General features: G+C 39.0%; 1 protein-coding gene across 1 annotated transcript in view; it reads right to left on the reverse strand.

The window, feature by feature from the left end:
• Positions 1 to 19,633, reverse strand: part of LOC113008770 (thyrotropin-releasing hormone-degrading ectoenzyme) — a 276,012-nt gene that overhangs the window by 214,768 nt on the left and 41,611 nt on the right. Inside the window, exon 3 of the mRNA XM_026146492.1 lies at positions 13,445 to 13,721. Coding sequence (XP_026002277.1) covers positions 13,445 to 13,721 — 277 coding nt within the window. The remainder of the gene's footprint in view (positions 1 to 13,444; positions 13,722 to 19,633) is intronic.

Here is a 19,633-nt window from a genome sequence, read left to right on the forward strand (position 1 = left end):
ATTTTTCCCTGAGCTCAGGTGATTTTCTTTTGGCCAAAGGACCTTAAAGGATACATATTTGTTTTTATTTATTTATTTTATTTTATTTTTCTTATGACACTGAGTGGAAAGACACTACAAAAAAAAGGGGGTTTATTATTTAAAATTGTGTCAAATAAATGTGTTTATGCTAAGTAAGTGTGGTGTCCATTGTGTGCTGGAAGCCTTATTGTTCCTGTGGTGGAGCAGCTACTACCAATCTCCTTTACGAAACTAGCTTCTGACAGGATATAGATATTTGGGATACATTTGATTTCTTGTAACCTATTTTTAGAGAAACTGTGATTCTGGGTTAAACATCGGGGTGAAATTGATGACACTGACACCTAGTGAACTGCCCAAGGTCAACAGTCCTGATTTCCACGCATTAAAGGTTTGGCGTAAGTACAGATTGCGTTACAAAAAGAAGAGAAAAGAAAAGAAAAGAAAAGAAGAGAAGAGAAAAGAAAAGAAAAGCTGACACTGAAGCCGAAACACTCCCACCTGTCTCTAATGTTGCACTTATGTGTTTGTTTGTGCTACTGTGATTTGTGCAACAACCAGCTGCTCCAAACAAAAAGTCCCTGGTGAGATTAACAAAGTTGCATGCATTGTATGGTGTTGTATTATTTAACCCACCATGTCACAAGCATCATTTGAGTCTCAGGTCCACCATATCTCCAACAGCACTGTCATGTCCACTGGGATGGCAGCATAGCAGCAGCATAGAGTTGCTCTGTTCATCTCCCTCACCTTTCGTGCTTTAACCACTGAAGCCTGAGGCTATGTTTTAAATTTCCACCTGTTAAGCGCCCAAAATTTTAGGCAGTAACGGCTCCACAACTGTTAGCCTAAAATCAACAGACTTTCCATCTATGGCTGAGAGACACAAGGGAAACAAATAAAAAAAGAACGAGTCTCTTTGTATCAACTTTAAAGTCATGCTGACATTAAAAAAACAAAGTACAGAAGAATTAAATAAAAATATGTCCATAAACATTGATGTGATTGAACCGAAAGCAGCAAATCTGCTGAATCCTGAGCCGTTTTATTTACAAGGATGTACGAGAGAATAAAAAGGATGAATGCAATTGGCAAAGTAAATAATATTCTGTTGGCAGTGATTCCCAAGACAATTGGGAGAACTTGATTTAAATTAAGCTTTAAACAAGTAAAAACTTCCCAATCCTTTAAATCAGCTACAATCAAATTTCCTTCAATCATCTCTCAGTTGTTTTTTAATAAAGTTTTCTGACAGAGTGCAGATAATCTATTTTGGCTGCACAGAGTCTACAGACCCTAACTGAGCTTGCTAGCCTTGGCTAATAACTTAGCATTCCACTCTCAACCAAACATTTATCACTCCAAAATACACAAACAAAACATCACACACATCCAGTTTACCCTGATTGCTCCAATACTTCATTGTTACAGAAAGCATGTACAGGCCTTTAGTGGAAAGCTGAGTATGTTCTAACGAGACATGATTGCCCCATGATATGACAGCCGCACTGAAGCACACAACTTTTAACCTCTATCTCTCTTCCACAGCATGTCTTTTATCCTGTCTTCCTTCTCTCACCCCAACCGGTCGCAGCAGATGGCCGCCGCTCCCTGAGCCTGGTTCTGCCGGAGGTTTCTTCCTGTTAAACGGGAGTTTTTCCTTCCCACTGTCGCCAAAGTGCTTGCTCATAGGGGGTCATATGATTGTTGGGTTTTTCTCTGTATCTATGAAGTGCCTTGAGGCAACTTTTGTTGTGATTTGGCGCTATATAAATAAAATTGAATTGAATTGAATTGACTAAGTGGTTGGGGAAAATACTGTAGCTAACAAACTGGACTCTGGTTATTCCGGTAAATATGTTGCGTTCTAGTGTGATCTGTGGCTTTTGAGTCTTTTGCTTTTTAGAGTTTTTAGTTTGCTTTTCATTCTTAACCTTGATCTTTAGTCTTGATTACTATTGTAGGCTGTTATTTCTATTATTGATTTCAGAGTAGAATGATTAGAGTCACCATTCTGTTTTCAGTTCGCTCTGGTATCTATTTGTCTATCCTCCTTTGTGTTCTCTCTTAGATGTTTTCCAGTGTAGTTACTTCCTGTTTTATTTTTGTAAATCCCAGGCTCCTGTGTTATTCATTTGATATTACTTCCTTTGTATCATTTAGCTTAATTAGTTTCAGGTGTTCCTCATTCACCACCTGTTTCCTCTTCACTTCATTGCCATCAATGTGTCTGTGTGTGTACATAGTCCCAGTTTCCATCCGACCTTTGTCAGCATGTCTGTTGTCCTGTCCTTGTGTGTTCCCTGTTTCACTGCGTTCTGTTTACTTTTGCCTTATGGACTTTTGAACGATGTCTCACATAATCACAATTTCACATTTTAGATGTTATGGTAATTATTAATTCAAAATAATATTTTCCCCAGAAAAGAGGGGTTCAGACCTTCTTCTCTTGCATATAATTTCTACTAATAGTTGATAAATAAAATGTTGGGGCAGACTCCGGAGGTTGGTAATCAAAATTTTTGGCAGCCAAAGCAATGCATGGAGGGTCGGGTTGCTGCATATAAGAACTGTGCACACTGTTCATTTTTATTAAATATGATGGTGTTAAGTTACAGGTTAAGCTTTTTATATTTGTTTGTTTTTGTAGAAATAGTGTTATAATGTATTATCACTGTCATTTAATGCAATAGTGAAAATAACAATAAGAAATACTAAATCCTTGAAAGTAAAAGCCTAGTTATTTTTGATTTGCATAGCTGTGCACTGCTGACTGGACTGCACAATCCCTCCACCTGGATGAGTGGAGTTTTGGAACAGTTTGGCCTCCCGTACAATTTTAGGGGTTGGTGAAAGGGCTTTCATTAGGTACACCCCTAGCCAAAGGCTCTACTTCTGAACGATTACTGTGATTGTTGGTGAGGGTCCACTTGCTCTTGTTCCATTAGACTGAGGGTGCCTGGAGGCGGAGTCTTCTCATTTATCATATCTAGCATTCATTGCAACAAACTCCAGGAGCTCAGCCAGCAGGGCCACATCATGAACATTTGCTACGATAAAGACCTCCTGAAGGTAACTCCAAGAAATGCATGGGATACGTGCACAGCCTTTGTTTTCCTTTATCTGCTTCTGATGAATATGAAATAATGGATCTATATTTAGTGCTTTTGGTGAGCAAAAAAGGAAAGTACAAAAATAAAGATAAATTTATTCATTACAAAGACTAAGACAAGCCTGACTGATTCTCCCTAACATCACTCTACACACAAAACACACTCTTATACACACACAGTGTTGGAGGCTGGTGATGGTTATAAATGACCCAGATAGGATTTGTCATTAAAACAGCATTTCACTAAAATTCTCTTGCAGTAACAAGATGACACAGGCGGAGCGTGTGTATGTGTGTCCGTATGAGGGAGAGAGAGAGAGAGAGTGTGTGTGTGTGTGTGTGTGTGTGTGTGTGTGTGTGTGTGTGTGTGTGTAAGAGAGAGAGAGAGAGAGAGAGAGAGAGTTGGAGTGCTGTCCTTGAGTTTCTGGCAGACGAGATGGATGAGCTGTAATTACACTGATAGAGTGATGATTGGAGGAGAGGAAAAAGAAGGAGGATGAGAAACAAGGTCGTGCATGTATTTGTCCTTGCATAAGAACATGGACATGTGCATATTTCTGTTTTAAATGTTATGGCTGTTAAAGGATGATGGGATAACAGGCAAATCCAGATTTGACTTTCAAAGCAGAAACAGGATAGACATGATAAACACTAAAGCCCAGAAACCAAACTGCAAAAGTAGCTGGAGACACAGACCTGTGGGTGGACTCAGCCACAACATTTGGCTACAGTCACTGGTCTTGTTCTTGGTTCCGACACTGGCTCAAATCTCGAGTTTTTATAACTCAGGATGATTTTTTTAAAGCACACCTTGGAATGTGTTTAGCTTACTTGGATGTGGATTGAATCGTAAATGTAGAGATGCACAGTCAGATTTTGATCCACCATGCAATACAACATGAAAATGATCCCAAACACACTGACAATGCCTGATATAAGAACATGCAATTAACCCTTCTCCCCTAGCAGGTCCTCAGCTCAACTCGACTTGACTCAGTTTTTAGGGATTACTAGGCTGTAGTATCTGGTACCAGGTACTTTTTTAGTACCTACTCGCCCGGGGGCTCCAAACAATCTGAGACAAAAATGTGACATCAACAGACTGCATGCCACCAACTGGACAGTCAGTGGGGATCACTCGATGAGTCAGGAGAATGACACCTTCAGAAAAATCCAAACTGAATCCTGGCAAAGAGAGAAATCGCTGCACAGAAACCAACACTGTGGTTCAATAATGAGGTGCTGCCACGTACCATTGGTTTGGCAGCAGGTATACATTGTTGTGTTATTTATGTTCCATACATTGAGGTGGTTGAGTGGAGTCAACCCAAGTAGGTGCTAGTGGAAAAGTCACAAATGTAACACTATCAGTCATGGATTGGCCTCCCCAGAGCATGGACTTTAACATTACTGAAGCAGTGTGTGATCATCTTGACAGGCAGTAGAGCAAAATGATGAAAAAACAGACGAGCTTTGAATGTCCTTTAAGAATCCTGGAGAAATATTCCCGAAGACTACTTAAAGAAATTTTAAAGAAGTCTGCCTAAGAGAGTTCAGGCTGTGCTGAAGAATGAAGGTGGGTATACCCAATTTTGGCTCTCTTTTGCCTTTCCACATATGTTTACACATGTTACATGAAGGGTGACTTTTGCACAGTACTGTACATGGTTCTAATATATTTTCAGGTAAAACAAAAAAAAGTAATAATCTGTATGAGCCACACATGAATAATAAATTACGTTGCGTTGAAGCCTTAAAGGAGTTTTCTAATGGCAACATAGTTCACAAATAAGAGGACTACAAAACATTACGCTCTATGATTTCCTGCACAAATATTTGCCTTTTGTTGAAAATCGACATTGCAGGAAGGTGGGATTGATGTTGGAGAAGCTCAGGGAGTCCATGTACCCACATGTGGCAGTCACAGATTGTTCACGTGTGTCTCAGATTTGGTCCACTGGCCTTCTAACACATTGAGCTAAATTGACACAACTCCAATGAGGAATAAGAATGTAATAAAACCATGTCGACCTGTAAAGAAGCAAGCTAATTATCTGTTATCTCAAGACACCAAAATGGTATCTGAAGTTCACATCTTAATTACCATGTCATCCCCAGATAAATGTTTCAATCCGACTTAATTACATCATATTCGGATATTAAACTGTTGTCTCTATATTTAGACTTTAGAGTAAATGATTTTAACTCAGCAGTCCTGATACTGCGATTTAACCACAGCATTAGCTTGAGATATTAAGCATTGTTGTCTTGCGACAGCATATTTAAAGTATCATTTTATCAACATGACAAAGTCTGTTAATGTCAACCATGATGATATTATTGCCTCATTATATCAAGTTAAGAAGGAGCTTGTGTATTTTGTTGCTGAAAGAAGTACTCTAGCTATTAGCACTGTGGCTCTACACTGTAAAAAAAAAATGTAATATAAAAGTATTTTACTGTGTATTTTACAGTTTTGTACTGTTCTTCTAGAACATCATTAAAGTTACATAAATAGACTGTGATTTTACATTTCAAATGTAAATTAACGTAAAATCACTGTAAATGTAATAAAACATAATTTTCTTGTTTTTTAAATGTATTTGTCTGTACATATGCATATTTAGATTGTTAAAATACATTCACAAATGTATCATAATTTCACAAATATTTGTCTGTTATTTGAAAGATTGAACTGTTAAATTCAAATGTAATGCTATGGAACCAGTAAAAGCGAAGCTTTCAATTTACCGGTCGATCTACGTCCCTACCCTCACCTATGGCCACGAGCTGTGGGTAGTGACCGAAAGAACGAGATCGCGGATACAAGCGGCAGAAATGAGCTTCCTCTGAAGGGTGGCTGGCCTCTCCCTTATAGATAGGGTGAGAAGTTCGGCCATCCGGGAGGGGCTCAGAGTAGAGCCACTGCTGCTCCACATCGAAAGGAGCCAGCTGAAGTGGTTCGGGCATCTGACAAGGATGCCCCCTGGGCGCCTCCTGGGTGAGGTGTTTCAGGCATGTCCCACCGGGAGGAGGCCCCGGGGCAGAGCCAGGACACGCTGGAGAGATTATATCTCTCGGCTGGCCTGGGAACGCCTTGGTGTTCCCCCGGATAAGCTGGAGGAGGTGGCTGCAGAGAGGGAGGTCTGGGCCTCTTTGCTTAGACTGCTGCCCCCGCAACCCGGTCTCGGATAAAGCGGATGAGGATGGATGGATGGATGGATGCTATGGAAAAATAAATAAAATGATTCTTATAAACTTTTTTTACATCAAATAATTAAGTGTGCCTATGCCAAGAGGCACACTTATTACTATTTCTCGGATTTATTATTCTTCATATTATTATTATTATTATTATTATTATTATTATTCAGTTTCCGCCTGAAAATTTGCAGCGTAACTCGCCCCACAGTTTTGAGACAAGGTTCACATATGTTATATCATTTTGTGCGACTGGATCTGGAATGGTGTGTTATGATTTTTGGTGTTTATGACTTTTATAGTTTTTTAATATTAATATTTTTGTGAAAATTTTCCCGCGCTTATGTGCCGCATAGTTTTGAGACAATGGTTACATATATTATATCATTTTGTGCGGCTGGGTCTGGACTAGTATGCTATGACTTTTGGTGTTTATGACTTTTATAGTTTTTTATATATTTAGATTTTAGTGCAAATTTTGGCCCATTTCTAGGCCCATGAGAAAGATTCAACTTTTGGCCCCATAGAAACAGACTTCATTTGTGGTGTGTTGGCTCTCTCTAGTGGTATGCCAGGAGTAGTACGGCCTGTCTACCCATATTTGCGTTACCGTAGTGACGAGAATATCAACGGCGCGCACAGCCTCGCTGCTTTCAGGAGCCATTGGAAGTATTAAGGTTGCTCGAACCATTGAATAGTTGCGGTAAGGGAAAGGGTGTATGCTTGGTGGAAAACTCCATATCCCACAATTCATAGCACGCCTCTACCGAGTGAAACAATGGCAGCTGCCACTTCGTTTTTATATTCCTCTTATTCGTGTTTCTAGGTCACAAAATAAACTTTTAAGATATTTTCAGGCGAGAATGTAGCTGTCTAAACTTCAAATATCTGCTCGTTTTATCAAGACTTCCCATATTAGCAACAGTTCTCTCTATGTTGCTACTAGCCTGCTAGCTAGCTAGCACAGCTAGCGCCGCTTCGCTCGAAAGCACCCGGGCTTGGCTTTCAGTGAGGCAGCTTACACTCGTTTCACCCCCCGATCGCTCACAAATAGCCTGTGTCTCCGTTTATATGGGCCAATGATTCATTTATTCATTTTAGTAATGGTATAAACAGTGAAAGGTGGTTGTCCAGATGCTGGTCAATGTGGAAAAATTAACTGAGTTGCTTGGTGGTGGCTAACGCGGAGCTACAACAGAGGGCAGCTAGCCACTGGTGTATGACAGAAAGGGCATGCGGGGAAAGACACATGCGAGGCGGCCGCCGATAGACCGGTGGTGGCTAACGCGGAGCTCAATCGTGGATAAGGGAAACCGAAGGCAGGAGAAGCAAGCGGCTGCCGGTCGGAGCGTCAGGTTAACTGAATTTCAGGTAAGAACTTATGAACTGCACTCTATTTGGGTCACATATAAACCGAGTTTAGGTGTAGTTTATTTTCGTTGTGCTGACTTTTTACAATCACTTACTGCTAGCTAGCACGACGGAGTTTCTATACAGCTGTGTTTGCACTAAGTTACTGATGTTGAACTTTATGACAGCCTCCCCTGTCATTCTCTCGCCTGTTGAAACTTCAATCACGAAACTGACCAATGATCGGCTTTTCTCTCGTTTGTTTATTGCGCTAAACAACAGCAGCACATTTAAGCTTGATAAGCTGTTGTTAGAATTCATTTGATTTTAATTTCTAGTATCAGCTGATGTTTGCTGGAGCCACAGCTGTAAAAAGGGCTGGTCGAAACCAGGAGATGTCCTTACTGAATCATCAGAGCTGAACTGGTGATGGAGAAACAGGTTTACCTTTTAGGTGACATGAATGAGTTGAAGGAAAGCTATCAACTGTTTCTGAGAGACAAATAACACCAAGCTCCTTTTTTTGTGTAGCTGACAGCTGGTAACTGTGCAGGGGCGGGTCTAGCAAAGCTTTAGCCAGGGGTCCATGTAGGGCATTAACAGGGAAAGGGGGACACAAAGATATACTTTTCTTTCTTGCTCTCATATAAAATATTTAGCTTTTATTAAATAGTTATCTGAATCTTACAACCAAAGTTTGTATACTAATACACAAGATTGGCTGTAGACCATTGTTAATCATTCAGAACACTGTGTAAAAATAACAAAAAACAAAAAGTGAATGCAAAAGTGCACAAATATTTATTTTACATGTTTGATGTGTGTGGCGGCCGTGGTCTGCAGTGCTGCTGCAGGGGAGGTGGACCCACCTGAGCGGCATCTGCAATCATGCCTCTCAGGCGTAAAGTCTGTGCTCTCTCGGCTGTTTTTTTTTTTTTGGTATGTGTTGGGCTGTGAGATGAAAAGCTACAGCCGGCTGTGTGGGTACAGCAACCATGTGTGAAAAGTGGTCAATAAAGTAATGCTACAAAGCGTGTTCATGCAAACATTGTTGGGTCTGCCGTGGTACAATGGGACTTTGTACCACGGACTGTACGAAGTCACCTCATCTTTACACAAAACTGTAAGCTGTCATCTGTGAGGCGCGAGCGGTGTTTGGTTTTACCATAGATCATGGTGGAGAATGGCTGCTCTGCTGAGTTTTGCTCTCTGTAGCCGTATGAATGGCAAACTACACTGATTAGCAGCGGCATAGGCACACTTAAAATTTCTTCTGAAATTTTCGCTTTCTAGTTATTATTATTATTGTTATTTAGGGCCATTGTGGCTCAAGAGTTGGCAGTTCGACTTGTAATCAGAAGGTTGTTGGTTCGAGCCCCGGCTCGGACACTCTCTGTCGTTGTGTCTTTGGGCAAGACACTTCACCTACCACCTACTGGTGATGGCCAGAGGGGAATTATAAAGTGGAATTGTAAAGCACTTTGAGGGTCTCAAAAAGCACTATATGAATGCAATCCATTATTATTTAAACCAACTGTTAACTGTATATTTCTGTACATTAAGTATTGTTATTCATATTGCCGTATTTTTTGACCTTGTTTATAGGTAATTTCATTGTTTAATCACATTAAAATGTTCCTAATTTAATGTTTAAAAGCACCTAAAAAAGGCAAAATCCCATGTAAAATTAGGGCAACAAACTGTATTGTCATTACTGAAAATAACTGTATTTTCATAAGAAAGTTATTTTTTGTTATTTTATGGTATTATTTTGGTGCCCCAGCTGCCGGAATATTACTGTTATTTTAGGATTTTTTTTTTTTACAGTGTAGAGATGAAAACGCATCACAGCAACATCAGCAGAGCAAGGCACAGCAACAAAACTAGGTCTTTTTGCTATTATACATTTATTTATAGATGATTACTATTAGTTTTTACAAATAAATTTATATACACTACCAGTCATGTAAAGTCCTGACAGACCTGCTGAAGAGTTTTTCTTCTGCATTGTGGATCAATACTGAAGTGAATAAAATATGGAAATGTCTTCAAAGGACAAACATGTTAACAACTGGAAATTTGTTTCAAATTGTAGGTTTCTTATTTGGTTTAGAAAAGCTCTGCACACTCCTCAGTCTCTCAGCCAGCTCCATGAGATTCTCTCCTGGAGTTTCTCCAACAGTCTTGAAGAGACTCCAACACATGCTGAGCTCTTGGCAGAGGAGTGTCTAAAGCAGTGGAACCTCCCCCCTTCAAGTATAATTGCCCCCTGGGGTCCTCCCAAAGCTACTGGGCTGCAGTATTGTCAGCCTGTCAACCCAATGCTACTGGATGACAACATGGAAAGCAAGAATGCTTGAAAGTAACTACTGCATTTACTCAAGTGCTGCACTGTAGTACAGTTACATTTAATCACCGTGGAGTTAGGGTAGCTTGGAATGAGTCATATTTCAAAATAATCCACCACAACTTTCTCCTGATTGCCTGCTCCTCTGTAAACAGAAGATTTGAATCGCAGGTCAATGAAGCACACCAGAGATGTCCACATAAGAATTATTCTTTCTATGACATCACACTCAGCTAAAAGTTGAAAAACCTGTGACAAAGTTATTACTAATTCTTATATAAATCTGGCCAAGGTTAATATGACAATTCACTATTTTAAATTAGTAGTACTAATGCTAATCTTATACTTTGTACTCCTTAGACATGCTTGACATGTTCAATAACTGGTATTGCAAATAATTTAAAATAATAATATTTGATACAAATCTAACATTTTGGGATATAATATATATTGAGATAACCGGGATTAGTACAAAAAGTAATAAAACAAGCTCCAGCTTTGAAACAGAAGCAGCTTACTCATTCATGAATCAACGACTGATGCAATAATAACATTGAGTATTGCTGCTTTTCTTCAGTACAGGATCTAAATGCCTCTTCCGCTGTTATTCTCTGCTGCCATGTTACCTGTAGCGGGACAGAGGAGAGTGCAGCGTTCCTTAAGCCAATTTTCAATGCTGTCTTTATTTCTGATTGAATTTTTCTGATTTCCCACAGGCCAGCCGTGACTGGTTCTTGATCCCCTGTAAGCCACCGTTTAAAAAGTAAACAAACCTGGAATCGCCCCTGCTTGTTGGCTGCTTTTCCTTCACTTTGCCATCCAACTCGTCCCAAACCATGACATCTGGATTAAGACTGAGTGACTGTGGAGGCCAGATCAGCTGCAGCAGTACTCTAACTCACTGCAGGTTTTCATTATGTACGTTTGAAAAGTACTTGACCTTTGTGTGTTAAAGCACTGATGGAGTGTTTTGGTTGTTTTTTTTTAAATGAATCGAGCGATTGTCATTATATAGAAATGTCCTAATCTTTAAATTCCACAAATTTTGATAAGGATATCAAAAATGAGGCGACTTCTGTTGTGATTTGGCGCTATATAAATAAAATTGAATTGAATTGAATATATTGCTAACTATAACCCACTCCATGTGTGAATAATTATGGTTACAATAATGTCAATAGCATCTAAAAAAAAAGCCAAAAACTGTTTGCTTACTACATACTTGCATATCTGTTGGTTCACAGCTCCTGTGTCTTCAGTCTAAGACGTTTTGTGTTTGAGCAATAATCTCTAAGCAAACTAAAAATTTGGAATAAAAATGAGGCAGAGGAGACGACAATGCATCAGGTGCTGTCATTGTTAATGATGGAGATTTACTGCCAGTTACACCGCCTGATATAGCAGACCACAAAGGACACACTTTATGGCACCTTTATGATATGTAGACCTAAGATAAAGCAACAATACTTTAAACTACAACATTTGGTCAAGTCCTAGATACGTTTCACATAAAAAAATGGCAGAGATTGAGCTTAAAGCAAACAGCACCAGCTAATGTCACAATCATTTACTTTCAGCTTGACCCCAGACTACACATTCAGTCTATGACATGAAGCAGATTGACGGAGTTGGTGCTGGTCAACATGAATAAAGGCGACTCCATGTGTCATGATCCTGGGTCTTTTGACCCAGCGTTTTAAGTTTTGAGTTTATTTTGTTCATTAGGTTATCTAAGTTCATTTGTTATTAGATTCCCCTTGTGTATCCAACCCCATTAAGTCTCCCTTGTCCTTCATGTGCTTCATGTCTGTGTTTCTTAAGTTGTCATGTTTGCGTTTCATTATGTTTCCCATTTTATTTTGAAAGAGGTCCTGTGTTCCTGCATTTTTTTTTACTCTTCCCATGTGGAACTCATGTCTTGAGTTCCGTCAGTGTGTTTCCTGTTTTACTTTCACAGTCTGTCCTATGTTAATGTTTCTAGTTTTGCTTCCCTTGTCTCGTCCTGCCTAATTACTCTCAGCTGGTGACTGGAGAACAAAGAATAAACCAATTTTAACTGACATTTTCACTTTTTTTCAGAATAGGATCCGAATGTGAGGTCTATGTGAGTGCAGGTAAACAGATGCTCAGACAAAAGACAAACTGGATATGTTCATCACTGTACACAAGCTAACAGTGGAAATACCAAGGTAACAAGACACAGCTGAAACTAATTAAGACAAAACCAAATAAAGTCAAACCAGTGAAAATGCACAAGGTAAAAAAGAAACACACAAAATGGGAATCACAAAACAAAAATAAAGACTTGATAACACGATACAACGGGATACTGACGAGGCAAGAAAAAAATATTAAAACATGGAAATGAAATATTGATAAACCCAAAGTCTTCATAGCATAAAACTCCCAACAAAATAATAAAAATAAAAAACCAAAGAATATAAACCAAACCTCACAATGACAGAACCACAGGCCATTTCCACTTTTCCACTTTGACTTTTTCCAAATGATAGGCTCAGGTAGGATAGGGTTACCACCAAACATTCTAGTCTCACAGATATCTTCATAACCACATTTAGATAGCAGTTTATTTATTTGCATGAGCATGATTATGATACATATTGGCACTAACATCACTGGTAAACTGCTTTAATTATGTTGAATTCAAAAGTGATATTCTGTCCTCCTCCTTTTCTCTGGGTACACTGAAATATAAAACCCGTACTCCCAAATCAGGACTTCATTATGCCAATTACTGTCTGAAGAAAACGGTTGTGCTCATATTTAGTGTCTTAACTCCAGAGATTAGGATTCAATGATATGAAACTTAGTCTGGAGATTAACGGGGGGCTAAAATGTGACATTATGTTGAGAGAACAGACTGCTGTGTTTCATGTTTTATACACACAGGTTTCATCATAAGAGTTTTTTCTCTCAGCCTCAAGACAAACATTAGTCCCAGAAGAAAACAGAGCAGCAATGACAGAAGAAAAGAAGAAAGGGGCTGCCACCGAATCAACAACATTTGGTATTTGGTACATAATGAGACCATTAAGTCAAGATCACAGCAGAAATGTTTTAAAAAATGAATTAGAGCACCACAAAAGCTTAATTCCCACGCTCTGTGAAAAGAGATAATTCAATTTAGATCATGAGATTGTTATTTTGCCTCCATGAATTTAGTCTGGTGTCTATTTATTGTGTTTATTAGACGTGTTTACCTTTAGGTGCGCTCGTTTGTGCTTCTTCTCTCTTCGTTTAATTTTTTACGCCTGTAGCTGTGAGTCTGTGAGTTGTGTTACAAACCTCATGCTTTCTGAAAATAAGCCATCACTAGAAGAGATATAACTTCCTCAACAGGCTAATACAGCATCAACAGCAGTAGTGGTCAGTGTTTGTGTGTTGGGACTGACCGTCACGCCGCTGTCCGTCTGCGTCTCTCTGTAGGTGAAGTTGCAAACAGCCCAGGCCAAGTAGTACGTGGACATGCGAGGCGTCCGGGCAAAGTGATTGGTCAACCAGCCGTCCTCATCCGACAGCGAGCTGCTCTCCACCGGCATGTTGGACAGCGAGGTGTACTGTGGGTCGTGGCGGAGGGTGAGGGAGAATGTGGCCTTGTAGACAGGTTCATCAAAGCAGGGGAAGGCCTTCCGGGCGTGGATAGGACTGAACTGAGTTACTGCCAAGTAGCTATGAAAAGAAAAAGGAATAAAAGGATTATTACCAGAAAAAAATTTTGGGTAAAGATTATAGAAGATGACTTCACCAGTGAACCACTTTCATTTGGGAAATGGCAAACATGTATGAGTTCCATATAAAGAGCTAAATGTGAAGGTAATACAACCCTTAACAGGTCACTGGCAACGTAGCTGATGTTTAGCGGTAAATAAACATAAAGAATGAGATATCAGCAGTTATGAATGCCAGTAAAAATGAAAGAAAACACCTCAACATCGACAAGTAAATGGAAGTGCTTTATACAGCACCGGAAAGCACTTTACAAAGCTCACACAAATTCATACAATTCTTTTGTTCTGCACATGCAGGACTAACAGGTCCCAGTAACTCAGGGATGCATCTTTTTGTTTTAGTGGGTTTCAATATCCTCCCCAAGCATGCTTTGGCTTGCAGACTAGAGGAATAAAGTCAAGATGAGTGGTGGCTCGAACTACCAACCTTTAAATTAAAATATGACATGTTGAAAACTACGGCTAAAATAACAAGACTGACAAACCACAGCTTCCTGAGGCCTCTCACCTCATAATCCACAGACCAATGTCTCATTGTTGTAACTATGTCACTGCTGGTGTCGTTTCTGTTGGTGTTGCAGACTGCCACAGAGAAGAGAGATGTCCAAAGACACAAAGACTTTTTCTGTTATGAATTAAAGGCAATTTTGAAAACAAGGAAAACTGTCCTCTATTGTGTGGTGTGATTTCTTCCCAATGCTTCTTCCTCTTTCTTATAAACTTCACTGATTTCTCCTTTCCTGTTCAAACCAAACTGTCAACCAACCGACATTCAGTTTACATATCAAGTCAAGAGTGCTGTTGGCATTTTGGAGGACTGCACAGTTGGAGTGCAGTCCTCCAAGTCCAGTAATCTTAAGAAGCAGAGTAGGTTGTTGTTGCTTTGACTTCACCTGCTTTCAAAGTTAAGAGAAAAAAGATCTGAAGGGAAAATTAATTGCTAGACCAATGCATTCAAGTTGCAGTCTTTATTAAGAAGTGTATCATAAAATAGGAATGATGGGCATGACCACAGTTCTAAAGCACATGCAAATCGTGTACAGCCACATATCAGTGAACGGAGTACACGCCTTTTGGCATGTGGTCATGTGGTTCAAAGCCCATCATATACATGTGTTATGATGATCCCGATAAAGGCCACAAGCCAAAAGTAGGCATAATAATTGTACATCTTATTGTGAGACTAGTATTCTCTAAATTGTGGAACAATGTAGGCTTTACACATTATTTTATGAGCCCAGTCATAGGAATGGTGTACGGAGGACCACATAAGACCACAAAAATTTTAAATAAAAGACAAATAACATGAATATAACATGGGAGATGCACAACAGATTATTTCAGAATCAGAAGATTTTATTTATCCCCAAGGGGCAATTAAGATACAACAGAGCTGCATGACGTTGAAGATAAGGACAGGGCATAAACAGGCAATAAGAGTGAGATAATAAATACACAGAATATACAGTACATACAGTTTTAAAATTACACAGTTTAAAATTAAAGTGACTGAATTTGACAAAAACAGGAGAAAAAAACACAAGGAAACTAACAAAGTAAAAAGAAATGAGAAGATGCCATTAATGTCCAATTTATGCTTCAGCGGAAAATCTACGTTGACATAACCATGCCATCACCTTCCACGCTGATTAATCATTGTTGGCGGCTTCAACCCGACCTGCAGATACATTTCCTAGGAGGGGGAAGTTCACATTAAATGGAAGGTTACAACATTGGGTTAAGAGGGGTTTCCAGTTAAAACATACGTTAAAACAAATTTGCAGTCTAATTAGGTTGAAGCACAGTCCCTTTATGTTGCCACGAGTCTTTTTTACTTTTATTCCATTCTTCTCTTTTTCTCAAAGTCCTCTCGTCCTCCTCTTGATCCTATTTTTCTCCCTCCTTTCCTCTTTCATTCAGTCTAACTGTTTAACTCTTTCTCCATCCATGCTGGGGCGTGTGAATCCATATATGTGATACCTGAGTGAATCACAGCAGGCTGCTGTCATCATCATCAACGCAGGAGAAAATGTGCTTTTTAAAGCAGCTGGTGAGGAAAAATGGCTGCTTGTTGTTCCACTACAGCTGCTCCTCATTTGGTTGAACACTGCCAGGGTTCGACTTCTCTCTGTGTTCAGGTCGACTATCATTTGCATTGCCTCTAATTGGATCCATTTCAGACCAAAGCTAGCTGTTCAGCCAGTGTTCAGATCGCTCCAGTTTATGACAGTTTTTCCCTGTAATTTTGGTGCATTGTTTCAAACCAAAGGCTCAGTTTTCATAACAAATTACACAAAAAACTCAACTTTATTTTCATGTGCATTGTGAACAACTGTTGGTCCAAAACTGCCAGTAATTTAAAAAAAATGAAATAAATTATATCAAAAAAGGCAAATTAATTATTATTAATATTATTAACAACAACAATAATAATAATAATAATAATAATAATAATAATAATAATAATAATAATAATAATAATAATTATTATTATTATTATTATTATTTATTATTATTATTATTATTATTATTATTATTATTATTATTATAATTATAGGGTTTTTTTTGTTTTGATTCTTATAGGTTTAGGCATCAGTTAATAAAAATTGCACAGTGTCACAAATTGCTAAGAAAAATTAAAAACAGGACCAAAAAAAATGTATCAATGGCTAAATGAAATTTAGATTTGAAGAAATCAATTGGAAGACTACATCATTTAAATTCTAAATATTGATAAACACATAAATCCATACAGATATCATTTTATGTTTTGTTGGATGTAATGAAGAACATTTTTGTTTCAGTCCTCCAAAGTTGTCTTCTTTTGCTCCCAAACCTTTGCTTTAATGGTGAAACTCCTCAAAGTCTTGAAGATGACTCCCACATGCAGTCAAACAGCTGAGTTGAAACAAACCAGATATTTTTCTCTACAGCTTCATCTGCATCCAGAGAACTGGAATATTCTCTCTGGACAGCTTGTACAACATGAACAGTCATGTTGTCAGAGGTAAAGTCCACAGCCTGAATGAGAGTGACTCACAGAGGAGTATAAATACATTTTACACAAAGCAAAAAAAATAAATAAATAAATAGGACTGCTGCACTGTAGTCTGATGAAACCTCGCGTAGCTGCTTTTCTTTTTTTGCCTCAGGGCAAAAGCATGAAGCCAACCTGCTGTGTCTCCTTACGTGTAACATAGTCAAACTTGTTGTAAAGCCCAACAGAAACCAATTTCTCTTCACTGGGAACAAGATTGAAAATACTGGGACTTCCAAATGCTTCACAGCTGCTCTTAGGCGTTTCGACAACCTTAGTGTTGAAACCTGGCTTTGAGTTTCTCTCTCAGCTCTCCATTTCCAGCCTTACAAAGGCTGCTCTTTATTGGGGATAATATGAGAACAGATACTGTGGGAGTGAAATGCTGAGATTCTACAAACTTATCACTGCATGTCCCGATGATGCTGTGACTTGTTTGATCACATATAATAAACAGTAAAAAGCCCATAATAATAGCAAAGATGAAAAACTAGACTAAGCAGCGATGTTTTGGATGGTTAGTGAAGTTAAGATTGTTAACTTAATTTATTGATGTTTTTGCCCCCCTGAGCATGGTTACTACATGGCTGCTCATTTAAAAGGTCATGGCTCAGACAAGAAAAGAAAAGTACATTGAGAGCATAAACTGTAAAAGATGGACCACCATGACATTAGCCATGGATGTTTAAATCACTTCAGTTCTGGTGTAATCGGCTGGTGGTCAGAGAAAAAGGACAAAGAAGTTAGACAGAGATTAAGGAGCCTAACGTGGACATTAGAGGAACTGCGTCAATCAAACATGAATCGGTGAGGAAAAGACCTAAGAAGTGCCCGATGTGCTGTCAGATGCCATAAAAAAAAGCACCAAAAGCAACAAAATTTCAACCCAGAGAGCCTCTGAGCTGACACCATCCAGACATGAGTATTAGTAATTCACGTGTTGCTGCTTTCTCTGAAGTATTTGCTATAATAATGTGAATTTGATGTTCATATTAAAACTTTAGTTACTCTGAAAGGCGTTAAACTATCGGTGAGCCTGAGGGCCACACGTGCTTTTAAAACCTTTTAGAGTCTGAAACATACGTTTACTGAACAAACTGACAAATGTGTTTAAAAAATTAAGCACATGTTAATTCCATAAATGGTTTTTAATTTGTATCGCATTTGCTAAATCGGGCATTTAAACAAATGTTTTAAGATGTGTTGTGCAACTTATTTTGGTTTTTCTGTTGATGAAAAGCTGTACATATCAAATAAGGGGTTAAAAACTCGCCTAAAGGTGCACTATGCTTGAATTGTTCTGTATATAAAAAAAAACAGGCATAATGACAACCGAATAGCTTTCTAGGATTCATCTCTTTTCAAGAAACAAGGCACACAGCACTGCAGCACATTGAAAGGATGAGAGGTTCAGCCAACGCAGCAGAGGCTTGGACCTGGAGACGTAATATTGAAGGGCTGTACGTCATCACTACAGAGGAGGTGCAGATAATTCATTCATTTCACTGCATTCAGTCGCTGAAACTGCAGTTTAGGCTCAAATGCTCAGGTTGTGTCTGAAAGCCTTTGTACACCATCACATTAAACATACTGTATAACCAACGCAAGAGTATCACAGTATATCACATTCTGGTGGATTATTTGCCTGTCAGGAGTTTACAGAACCTTAAACAAATATTTTAATCTCACCATCAAAGAAGTAAAAACTGAGCCTGACATTCCTGTTTTTTTTAGATTAAACAATAAGTAAGGCGAAAGGCATAAATAAAGTGATTTGGGGCTATTAACTATTTAAGATTTCCTTTTGCCGACTCATCCTCGTTAATATTCCCACAGAGGAGAAGCGAAGTGCAGTTATTCTTCCAAACTTTGCAGCTATGCAGGACTAGGGAGAAACACCAATTAGCCCCCAATTACAAGTTATCTTCACTTCACCTGCTTTTATTTAGAGAGGGCTAGCACTGACCTTTCGATTAGTAGACGACCTGTACCACTACCAGCTAACTTACTGCTAGGTTACTTTGTCTAACTGCGAGGCGGGAGCCTCTGCAATCTACAGCGCTATCGATTGGAACTGCTGAATAACATGCCTGGAGAGAACAAAACATACATAAATGTGTATTTGTGCAAGCACATACACAGATGTAAATCTAGGAGGCTCACTCACATGATAATGATGACACTAGTTGTCTTTTTTTCTGCAGCAGCTGACTGATACTTCGACAGCATCAGTTCAGGCAGGCCACAAAGTTCATCTTAGAAGAAATTCCAGCCAATGAGCTGATGTCAGCGCCAGCCCATGACCACTGGCTCAGCAGGTACCTTTTTGCATTTCCACTCCCTCAAGCTGCTCTGCAAGCTGCTTTGAAACCCACCTCAACCACAGCTTCCCTTCCATGCAGTGTATCTGTTCTCACTGATCCCTCCTCTTGATGCTGCTGCTGCTCTCCCTGCCTCCTGCTTTCCTGTGTGTTCATGGCCTCCCAGCCACCGAATATAAATAAGTGCAATTGAAAATAATCTTTCTGTGATGTGTAAAAGTGCCTAAACACAAAGACACAAAATAATCTCTACCAGCTGCCAAATCTTTAGCGTTTAACGATACAAATCATAGCTTTCCCTTTTAACCCCAATTTGCTCCATTTGCCTCCAAAAATAAAATTAAGTCATTAAGCGTGGTTGGTTAAGCAGAATTGCAGTGGCTTTAAATTACCCGTGAAGAGACCCTTAATTTAATTCATCATATTCGAATTTGCCCTGAACTTATCTCCTCCCTGGCTCTGATTTCAAAGCTTCAACACACCGAACTCACGCCT

The sequence above is a fragment of the Astatotilapia calliptera genome, chromosome 17 (genome assembly GCF_900246225.1).
Source record: "Astatotilapia calliptera chromosome 17, fAstCal1.2, whole genome shotgun sequence".
Classification (NCBI taxonomy): Eukaryota; Metazoa; Chordata; class Actinopteri; order Cichliformes; family Cichlidae; genus Astatotilapia; species Astatotilapia calliptera.